Here is an 11468-nt window from a genome sequence, read left to right on the forward strand (position 1 = left end):
AGGTTTCTGTGTGCCGCTGAGAGAGGGATACGAAGGGACTGATAGCGTGGTGTTAAGAACAGCTTGAAGGCATCAAGGGCTAATTCAGCACGGACTCCAGCAAGTCGCTGTGATGAGGCCTTGGCAACATCTAATCTCCTCTGCCACCCCTCACATGGCCTGTAACAGATACAGCACAAGGAACACAACCATGACATTTTCTGGCTTTCTCCACTTTGGCCTTTCTTTTCTCTGTATTTCGGTATGGTTCTTGTGGGTTTTCTCTCTCTCTCTCTCTCTCTCTCTCATACACACACGAGCACATACTAGATACATCAGCATCAGGGCTGAAACAAAAGGCAGGCTTTGTCTTCCTTGGCTTGCAAAAACTTCAGGGAATTTTGAGTGAAATGTGCCAGTTGTTACATACTTCAAATATGTCACTTTCCTCCTACATATTTTCACACTGACTGGATGTATGGACTTTTACTAGCAGTCATACAACCGCTGATCAGGACTGTTGATTGAGACTCGGGGGCTGCAACGCTGGAATGTACACTATGTTCATTACCGTCTTGTTTAAGCCAGAGAAAAGACTGTGATAGGGTCGTGCAAGGTGTTAGAAGAGATACAAACACCATGTCTGTCTTCAGATATGGCTGGCACTTCGAAATGACAGGGTTCTTGTTTACTGAGAGGAATGTGGACACAGGTTTGAGCTCAGCTGCATTTCTGACAGTCTGGAAGCGAGCCAGAGAGGGATGATGACAGGCAGACGGCCTCTCTGTGGTATCAGCGCCTTCCAATCTGCTTGCGCATACCACAAGATATCGGACATGCTTGTGTGACTGAAGTTTACTGTTTATCTACCCGAGATAGCTGGCTTAATGAAACAGGTTGAGACTGGCTCTGAAGAAGAGCAGCAGCAGTATGGATATTCATCGAACCGGTTCTCTGAGCAGGAGGTTTAACATTGAGGGAAATGTTGAAAATTAACTCCAGACAGGCTTTCATTCCTCAACAGTAAAGATTTCAGCCAAATGGATCAATAAACTGTATCTTTAAAGCTGCCAGAGTGAACAATAGGTTTGTTCATTTGACTTTTTTTACAAATATCAGCACCCTCAACAAAGAGATTAATGGTAGACAAGCCTGATCTCTTGTTTAACCACAGTGAGACAATTAAGGACAAGACAGAAGAGTTCAAGACAGAAGTCAGGACAAGCAATAGTATACACCCACACACACACACATACACATAAAAATCACATCCTGTCAGCAGCCTAAACTACTTTATGACTGCTTTTTCACCTGGAGGCATAAAAGTGAGTCACACTCAGCAAGACAACAGGCCTCACAAAAAAAAAAAAAACAACAACCCCTCCTCCCCTAAACTTCAGCAGCCTTTCCCCCCCTGACTCCCTAAACTCCACTATCCCAGGCTACATGACACGTATTTACCAAATGCACCTAATCCTCTAATTAAAACCTCACCTCATTGCCTCTCTGTTGAATGTCAATCTGTTTATGTGCCAAGATTCAATCTACAAACAACAATAGGACCACACTATAATTAACTGTCTGTTTTTCAGTCTCCTGCTATCTGTCATCGATTTATTTTTTTTTCTCCCCCCCCCCCCCATGCCCTACTCTCTGCTCTTACCACCAGTGAAACTTCTGACAGGTGGCGGGTGAGAGGCAAACCTGCTTCCTTCAAGCTGCATGGGAAAATAACAAACACTGGCAGCAAGTGATCAAGCAACTGCAAAAATAAGAGGAAGGCAGATGCCTTTTTCTTAGAAAACAGAAAAGATTTATCACTCTGTGAAAGGACATAGTATTTTGTTTTAAGGAAGTAGGCGATGTGGAGAATTACATATTTTCTCACTATAGTTGCATAATTGTACTAATCCCAATTTCCAAGAGCCCATGATGTTTTTAGGTTTTTTTGTATTGCTCAATCAACAGTCCTAAACCCAAAGGTATTCTATTTACTATACAGTGTTTTGAAAGAAGCGAACCCTCATATTTGAGCTGGAACCAGGAAATGTTTCGCTTTTTTTGTTTGATAAATGACTTGAATGATGAATGTACCATCAAAATTGCTTTTTTTCTGACAACTGACAGATTGTGTCCTCTGCTTTTCAGTATGTAGTAAGTTCACTCTGGTAAAATAATTCAAAAAAATGGCACTAAAATACACTTATATTATGAAGGGTGACTGCTCAGAAAACAAGAACATGTTTTCTTACATCTTATCTGTTCACATGTTTTCCAAATTAGCTGTAAAGTGTCACAGTTTGATCGATGTCTATCAGTGCATACATGTCACTTTCTCTAGGTACAAAACCAAAGAGTAAAGTACAGTAATTGGATATTGTATATTGGCTGTTAAAGTCAATATTGGTACATGTACTTTATTTGTATTTAACAAGGAAATGAGACAAAAAAATGTGTCATTTCCATTATTAGGAAATTACAGGTGTAGCTTTGGCATAACAGTGCAGGTGTCATTGTGACGCATACTAAGACATCATGCCTGCACACGCCTTGTGGTTTTGTTAGCTCATCAAGAACTCCCAGACAGCCTAATACAACAAGGACAACACAGAAACCAGAGGACATACGCACCAGACAAGTCGGTAATCCACTATCTGGATTACTCAAACGATACCAAAAAGTTGCTCAATGTACAAGTCTGAAAGACGGCTGAGAGTTTTTGCAATTTCTTTCATTCAGTCAAATTCGAAACCTATCCGCACAAGCATCTGGGGTTAGCGGGGCCTTTTGGTGGCATGCGGCCCAAGCCAGGACATGTACCCTGCATGTCAGGTCAGTGATCCAGACATGTCAATCACCAACCAGCCACAACCAATGCCAAGTCCTAAGAAACCAGAGAGGAAAAGTAGCAGTTACAAACTGCTCTGGTTTTCCTTGTCAGACGGGTTTCTTTCCCAAGCCAAACTCAATCCACACGCAAAACATCTTGTTTCATAAGAAAACGTTGCCCAGGATCTATTACTTGAGTGATGAGTAGTTTATGTTTACAGATGCACCCAGTAGTAACCGACCCTGCTGCTCTACAAGTCCCTGCAGCTCTTGTTGCACTCGGAAACAGAACTGCATTGTAAATTATGAGGTTAAGGAGGGTTACCTTCAAACGTTTGTCAGGACTTGTGTGTCATAAAGTTTATAGACCAATTGTGTCAAAGACAACTAATTACATACTATTAATAATGATTTAACTATTTCCATTGGATGTTCTAAAGTGACTCTGGTTTTCTAGCATGTGGTTTCGGTCATCTTATAAATGGATCATGAAGCCACTGTGACATCATTCAAATTTTAGGCACAAAATCATCATTATTTCAGAAAAAAACAACATGTGAAGTTGTGTTTACTAGACCAATACTTGACTTGACTTTCATTCATGTAGTTATTGATGTGGCCAACATTTGCAGACATTTGTGGGGCTATTTCCATGAATTCACTCTGGCCATGAAATCATTTGAATATAAATAACAGTCAATATGCTCTAAGATGATAAGTAAAATAGCACTAAATTTTGTGGAGTGGAGGGGAATATAACGTTCAGTCGGTCAACATTAATATTGAATATTCATTTGGGCATAATACAAATTACTTAAAATGTAAACCTGTAATTTGTTGTTTTCCCTGATAAGGTGAGGGCCTTTGCAAACAAAATTCTTGACTCTTATGCCTACTTCAAAGGCTGTCGGAACTTTCCCCACTCGTTGTCAGATGAGTTGAACAACTCATCTCAATATGAAGAATAACAACGGAGATGGTGGAAAATTTACAATAATGATTGAGTTCCTCAAATGTAACTCAAATATTGTAGGCCCTAACTGATTAGACACATTGCATCACAATAATGATGCACCCAACATTACAAAAAACAAAATTATTATTCTGGGATCACCACAAAAAGTCTTTTTTTTCCTTTTCTGAGGCTAGCCTACATGTCAGTCAATGGTTAAAATGGTGTCTTCTTATTAATACTGATGTAATTTCTATTCTCATATAACTCTGGAAACCTATTTATGTTTTTGACTAACATAACTGAAATATTAAATATTAATTTGCACTACATAGTAGAATAGCTCTGTGGTATTTGTTAAAACACTTATTGTTTAAAGTTCCTAAACAAAAAGCACCACAATGAGTAGCGTTTCACTCTTTGACACTCGCAGAACGGAGCCTGGGAGGAGCACCTGAAGGCAGCATACGTGATAAACTGCTGTGGATGGGGTGTGACGTGGAGAGCAATCAGGGCTGCAGAGACAGAAGTCGGAGCTGAACTCACCACACATTTTACGGAGGGCTGTCAGCGCTGGATGCCACGGCGGAGTGTGAATAAGCGGCTTTTACACATCTGAACCTTCCGAGAATAACAAAAAAAAAAAAAAAAAAAGGAGAAACCCCGGAGATCAACGCTGGGTGGACCGGGGGCACATGGAAACGCGATGTTGCTGGAAATACGGCGGTGGACTTTATCATAGTTTCACTCGAGAGGAGGCAAAGTGAGCTGCGTGATAAACATGCTCACCCCGGTGCTGGCCTCCCTGCTGCCTCTTCTGCTTCTCTGTCGGATTTCTTTCTGCCAATATTCAAGCGACCAGTGCAGCTGGAAGGGCAGGTGAGATTAAATGTCCTGCTTATTGAATTATTCTTCAAAATAAAAACATATTCCAGTAAAATCCAAATGCGCTGTAAATGCGCTGCGGCGTCCTGAAATGACTGTGACCGAAACTCAGAGACCGCGGTGATATGAAACCAGGCAGCGAAGAACCACAAATTAGGAGATTATACACATATAGAAATACTCTGGATTGTCTGGTTTAAGTTTATATTAATTTTGTTATATGAAAGGAAAATGAAAAGTACAAATGGGTGTAATTATTTTTTACAGACACGTGAGTTTAGGTCTGGTTTGTGCTGGATTTATGAATGAGTAATTAACTAAATGATTTGATGTGATTCATCTGGAGTAATATGAAGTTATAGTCATTGAATTATAACTCAATACATCCCATAATGATGAAATGGTGACTTAAAATCAGGTAATTTTTCATCAGTTTATAGTCTAATTTAGTCACAGGGTTATTCCCCCCCCACCCCTCCAACACACACACACACACACACACACACACACACACATTCACAGACCTTTATCTACAGATTTTCCTACAGCTTCCCTACAGTTTTACATATTTTGTAACTCAGGCAGAATATACTGGAAAGTTTCAGCTCCCATCAAACATCTGCTGAAATCTGTTTTGCACTTGAGAGGCTGTGCTTCAAATAGTGTGGTTTTGTTTTTCATCCTCAAGTCAGGAGGGGTAGGCAATATTCAGCACTTTGAGCTCTTAACCAATAATCTGTTGTTCATTAGTGAGCCTCTTGACTAATCTCCTTTAATTGCATGCAGAAATGATGAAGTTAGAAACGGACTTAATTAGAGGCATGCTGAGGAGAGCCTGGTTATGAGGCTTCAGCTGCATATGCTCAGCATGTGCCACGGGTTACTTTAGATCTATGGCAAATTTGAATTTCATCATCTCATTTTCAGGAAACTGGGCGTTTCTCCCCCAGAGTCAAACCACTAGCTTGGCATGCACACGCTGGTAGACTGCTGATGGCTTCCTGCCTCTGGCTCTGCCACAGAATGACTGACAGACTGGAGTTTTCAAACCCTGACCAGGCATTAAGTTCTGGAGGGAGTCATTTGGTCATGCTGGCGCCAGAGTCCGAAGTGCTGCCCGGACAAGTCTCTTCCAGTCTCTTTGGTGGCTTGAAAGCAAGGGGAGGTTCGGTGCGTGACCTGCATTTGCACTTGCATGCAGCAGGCCCAGCTACTGTTGCTGCTGTTGTCTGCCCGGAGGCCCCTGTGTCCCACCATTCATCCATTTCTGCTTCCAAACTCTTCCCAAAGGCAGCCTGCCAGTGGTGCATTTTGCCAAAGCTCTGGGAGGAACAATGTGGTATGGGGAGTGTGTGTTGGAGCTGAGGTCATTTTGGCTGCTCCGGCTCGTGACTGGTCATGCAGCCAGTCTTGCGCACAGACGGCCCTTAATGCTTAGGAGGAATGTGGTCTAATGTCCACAGTCTTCCAGAGGTCTTCACCTTGGTCAGCTTGCTAATTTTTTATTTTAGTACTCCCTGTATGCCATATTAAAGAAAATAAGCATTTCCACAAAGAAAGCTATAACATTATTGGGTTTCTGTAATTCTACACCTTTCTTTTTTTTTTGGGAAATTCTTGACAATGCCTGCTGCTTTGTTGATGTATGCTGACATCTGTCTCTTTCATTTCTTCCAGTGGTCTAACCCATGAGGGTCACACCAGGGACGTGGAACAGGTGTACTTGCGTTGCTCCCAAGGCTCTCTGGAGTGGCTCTATCCCACGGGGGCCATCATTGTCAACCTCCGACCCAACACGGTCTCCCCCGCAGCCACCCGTCTCTCAGTTTGTATCAAACCCTCCACAGATTCCAGTGGCACCAACATCTACCTGGACCGCAACGGAAAGCTGCGGTTACTGCTGCGTGAACAGGACCAGGCTCAGGGCAAGGTGCACTGCTTCAGCATTCAGGACGGGGCGCTCTTCATTGAGGCTGTCCCGCGCATGGACATCAGTCGCCGGATCACGGCGTTCCAGTATGAGCTGGTCAGCGACAGGCTGGGAGCAGAGGCGCACTCACTGGGTGGTAAGATACATCTCTGTTTTTTGACTTCGCCTACAGTACAATACAGTGTCAAACCTGTAAATAATTGTCTTGTATTTCATCGAAGTAGCCATTAAAAAGGTCTGCAGACTTGCTTCTGATTGATTCCCTCTAGAACTGGGTTTCTTTGTGCTTTGTCCCTGCGGCGTGTGCTGTGCACTAAATACAGCCATCTACTGGTGGAAACTTTTATTAAATTGGACTCTAATAGTAGGAAACTCAACATTTGCTCCAACACACTGCTAATACTGAAGCCAAAATCTATTTATCTCATAGTATTGTCTGTACATTTTGGTTTTGAAAGAATATAGTTCTTGTCAAAATCAAACTCTCACTCTTAGTATCAAAACATCACAAATTGAAGGCTTTAATGCTTCATGAAACTTTAGATTTTTAGGATAAAATGTTCATTTTTCAGCTCATTTCACAACTATTCAGACTTGACTTGGCTGTGAACGGCTGTGAGCTGTAATTGTTTATTTTTTATTTTTTTTTGCATGACTTGTGTGTGAAAGGCCATATCCAAACAGTAGAACAGTGGGCCTCCACTGAAAAACAACCTACTATTTTCACGCTGCGTACCTGCCAAACCTGCACAGTTTCAAGCTGCGCCACTGTGTTTTTTTTCCACCTAAAGCGAAAATATGAGTAGTATCGGCCCACATCTGTTTTTACGGCTCTCTGGGTCCACATATCCACATCCTGCATCGTTATCTGGCACAGCAGAGAGAGAGAGGGGAGAGGGTTAAAAGTAGAGGACTGAGCGTGGAGTTGTTTCCACCACATTAGTGCGCTCGGCTCAGCTCTGCAGTTTGATCTGGTGCTGTGATGTGGGCTGAGATAACACTGGGATGATTCACAAAGACAGTGGTCTCGTGTCATCCGAAGCCCTGACTGGTGGATTCATTGCTACTCGGCCTCTTCTCATCTTCTTTTTTTTTTTTCCTGTTTCTTCCTTCTTTCCTATCCTTTTCTCTTCTCTCTGACCCGCTGTGCTGGGATTGAGTTGCTCACCATCAAGCTGGAATGTATCTCCAACCAGATGTTGGGAGGACCTTCTAGGAGCATATAGGCTTATTTTTCCCCCCACTCCTCTTCTTGCCGTCACTCCCTTGGTCTGCCTTTCAGCTCACTTAAATTATTCTCCCTTTTTTCTTCCTCTCTCTGTCTCACTATTTCCTACCTCTTAATTTCTTTCTGTCTATTTATCATTCTTGTATTTTCCTTTTCATTCCTCTACCCTTCATATATCTTCCCTCTCTCTTCCTGGCTGTTTGAAGTGGTCTTCGTCTGTGCTGAGTAGTATTAGCAAGTTGTGCTCCATTACAGTGGAATTCATCAGGGTCCAGATGTTGGAGGGACACTATATTGTGCCCCTCCACTCCTCCTTCACCGCTCCTCCCATCCCTCATCCCTCTCTGCTCCTGTGAAGTGGTTCTGATCAGAGTGGCGCTGCATGCGCAAGGGCCAGAGAGAGATGCTGACTCGGCTCTCAGCCCATTCCTGCGGTTCTGTTTCATGTCTGACATGCGAGCCCTGCTCGGCTCTGCTTTGGAGGAAAGAAAAAACACTGCTGGGTTTAGGCCTAGGCTCACTGCTCCGTCTGATGCTATGGCAGCACGCAGGCTCACTTCAAAGGGCCTCTGCACTCTGCTCCAGGCTCTGGGCGAGGTCGGCCGCTCTGAAGTCTCCCGGCTCTCCAGCTGTTCTTAAGCCGCATGAGCTTGTGGCTGTTTGACCTCTGATCTCTGTAGTGATGCAGCAGCGCCTCGTGTTGCTACACAAGCTGACCTAATACATGCTCACCCCTCACCCCTATACCCTCAACTTCAGACAAGCCAGCTAAAAATAAGATCCTGCTCTTACAGATGACAGAGGGCACAAATCTCTTTAAGCATATTTTCATCCAGAAAGTGGATTAATCTTTGTACTCAGATTTATGACCAGATGTGTAAACTAGGGTGGTTTCCGGTGCGTCAAATCCACCTGAGTGAACCATTTGAATCATTCTTCCTCTAATTCAGCGGATAAGCACCCACCCTCAGCCCAGTGCTGACTCGACACCCCTCCTTCTGCCCCCACTCCTTGCCCCACCTACCCCTCTGTGCCACTCTGCTCGCTAAAGAAAACCACAGCAGGTTTAGGGCTAATAAAGGCATTCTGGTCAGGCCAGCCACAGGACCACCTGAGTCAACTAATCATTGACTTGACTGCTCTCATTTAAGGCCCTTTCTCCTGCTATAAAACACTCTGGAGGACGGCAGGCTGAGTTGTTGCTCTACAGCCACCAGTCAAAGGTGAAATCTAGCCTGGGGCAAGCTTTTAAAGGAAAGGACGTTTCATTTTATTCACTTTTTCTTTTACATCCAACCGTTTGCCCTCTAGTTATGATATCGTCCAAGAGGAGAAATTGTAAAGTGGGACTTTTCCTTTTTCCTTCTTATTTGCTTCCGATTTTCACTTTTAAGACCGTGAATAAAAAAACTCCACTTGATGTTGTAGTTGCAAATGTGTGCTGACTGTTTCAGTCCCAGCAGGCTTGCTAAAGTGCTAAAAAGACCTCAGGTCAGCGATGAAGCCTTTCCTCATCTCTCCTTCTCTCCTTATCCATTTCATCTGGTCCTTGTTTGTCATGGAGTGTCAAGGGGTTCCTGTTGTGGTGGGGAAGCTGACTGAACAGCCCCCTTGGGCATTAAACGTGCGCGCACACACACACACAGGCACACACATCCACTCATCAGCGTTTTTTAATGAGCAGTGATCAGTTTTTTTTTTGTTTTTTTTTTTTACCGTCAGCCGCGTGCCCGACTCTGTTTGGTGTAAAACCCACAACTCATGACAGCTGACTTCCCGCTCTGCAGCCTCTGCAAATAAATAATAATCTGTGGGGATGGAAATTACTGTGACCCCAATTTTTTTCGTATGTGTATGTGTGTGTGTGTGTGTGTGTATGTCTTACATGGCTGGCCCAACCACAGTTGTACATTTGTCTAAGTTGCACTCAACTGGAAAGTAGCTGACCTGTCAACAAGATTTTTATCGTGCTGCAAGACCGAGAGTGCTAAAGAAATCATGGGCCTTTCCTGTTTCTGTTTGTATTTCTTTACCAAATTTTGGCTCCAAACTCATCCTCGCTTTCTCTCTCTATTTCCTCGTAGCACCCTGTCAGCCTTGCAGCGACGCTGAGATGCTTCTAGCAGTCTGCACCAACGACTTTGGTAAGTTACAGCACTGTTTGGGAGAATTATAGGCTTCCTGCTGCTGTATGGTAGGGCAGAAATGTCCAATGAAAACACCATTCTGTGTTTCATGAAATATAGCCATGAGCAGGAAGTAAATCTAGTATTCCTGCTTTGTGTTTTCAGTGGCACGGGGCAGCATTAAGAAGGTGGAGAAGGAGGAGGAGCACTCGTCTGTCATTGTGCAGATCAGTCGCCTCTACAGACAGAAGACCCAGGTCTTTGTATCTGGGGGTGTGAGGGCACGGAGCTGGACTGGCCGCATCAAGATGCCCCCACAATGTGGGGTGAGGTCTGGTGATGGAGAGTTCCTCTTCACTGGGACAGTGAGATTCGGGGAGGCCTGGATGGGCTGTGCCCCACGCTACAAAGACTTTCTGCGGTTGTACCATGAGGCGCAACAGCAGGGGACCAACCCCTGTCATGTGGACACTGACTGAGCAGGTCACTTGCCAATGCTTGGAAATAGGACAAGTCCTCACTGGGTGGGGAGGAGAGCTGAACCGAGTGTTCACGCTGAGGAGAGAAAGAGACTGACAGACTGGTCCAGTGGCGCAGCCTCTCTCCTCTCCTGCTGTCTCAGACTCTTTGGAGACAAAGAACGGAGCTCCTGAATGTTGCCAAGCAGCATGCTAGCCGGACTCCAAGTTGAACGTGATGCAAAGAAGAATGTGTTCGGACTGCCTTTCTCGCAGATGGGGAACTCCCAGGTTTTAAATGTAGCAGACCCTGTTTGGTTATTATGTGTATAAAATGTGAATGAGCATTGTATATTTTGAAGCTCCACATGCTTTGTAAAAAGCTCGATGTACAGTTCTGAAGTTATTTCTTATGAAAGAAATATATAAAGTGAAAGCCTCTTTTTATTTTGTTTAAAAAAAAAAAAGATTCACAATTTAATGCCTGAATTTATGTGCTTTTCAGGTTGTACAATTGTTTAAAAAAAACAAAAAACACACCAAAAAAAGCAAATCTTTTTTTGCCCCATGAGAATAAAAAGATTTATTCCCTGGAACAGCGTTCATCTCTGTGGTGTTCATATGTAAAATAAATAATTGAATAACTTAAGCAGACCACTGTTTTTGAATTTTGACTTGTGACATAATTGACTTATTGTTAGCAGTGATGATTTTAAATCAAAATCATCTCGACACACTAACGTTATAAGCCCTCACATCCTCTGTTGGAATAAAAACACTCTCATATGATATGTATTATCCAACTCTCCAAGGTTCACCTCAGCCTTGAGCTCGGACCGTCTGCCAGGGGTACAGAGAGATTGATATCAGAGAGTTTGGGTGGATTCCTCTGCGTTGGTTCCTGTGGTGATGGGGGTGGCCGTGTCTCAAGGTCAATGTGAAAGGCCTCTTTGTTCCAGCGCAGCAGCCTGGTATGAGAGAGAGAGGACTGAAGACAGACCTGAATACAGCCCTGTGACTGGGCACGCAGCAGAGAGCAGCACTCTCCAACCGCACTCCAAATTTTGATTGGCGTGTACAA

At 43.7% G+C, this 11468-nt stretch overlaps 1 protein-coding gene across 1 annotated transcript; it reads left to right on the forward strand.

Moving 5' to 3' along the window:
* The first annotated feature begins 4199 nt into the window (after positions 1-4199).
* On the forward strand, positions 4200-11036 carry metrnla (meteorin like, glial cell differentiation regulator a). Its single transcript, XM_067616407.1, has 4 exons — positions 4200-4639; positions 6323-6711; positions 9888-9947; positions 10095-11036. The coding sequence occupies exons 1-4, from the start codon at positions 4542-4544 to the stop codon at positions 10406-10408; spliced, it is 861 nt and encodes a 286-aa protein (XP_067472508.1). The 5' UTR covers positions 4200-4541; the 3' UTR covers positions 10409-11036.
* The last annotated feature ends 432 nt before the right edge of the window (positions 11037-11468 follow it).

Source organism: Thunnus thynnus, chromosome 17, assembly GCF_963924715.1.
Source record: "Thunnus thynnus chromosome 17, fThuThy2.1, whole genome shotgun sequence".
Taxonomy (NCBI): Eukaryota; Metazoa; Chordata; class Actinopteri; order Scombriformes; family Scombridae; genus Thunnus; species Thunnus thynnus.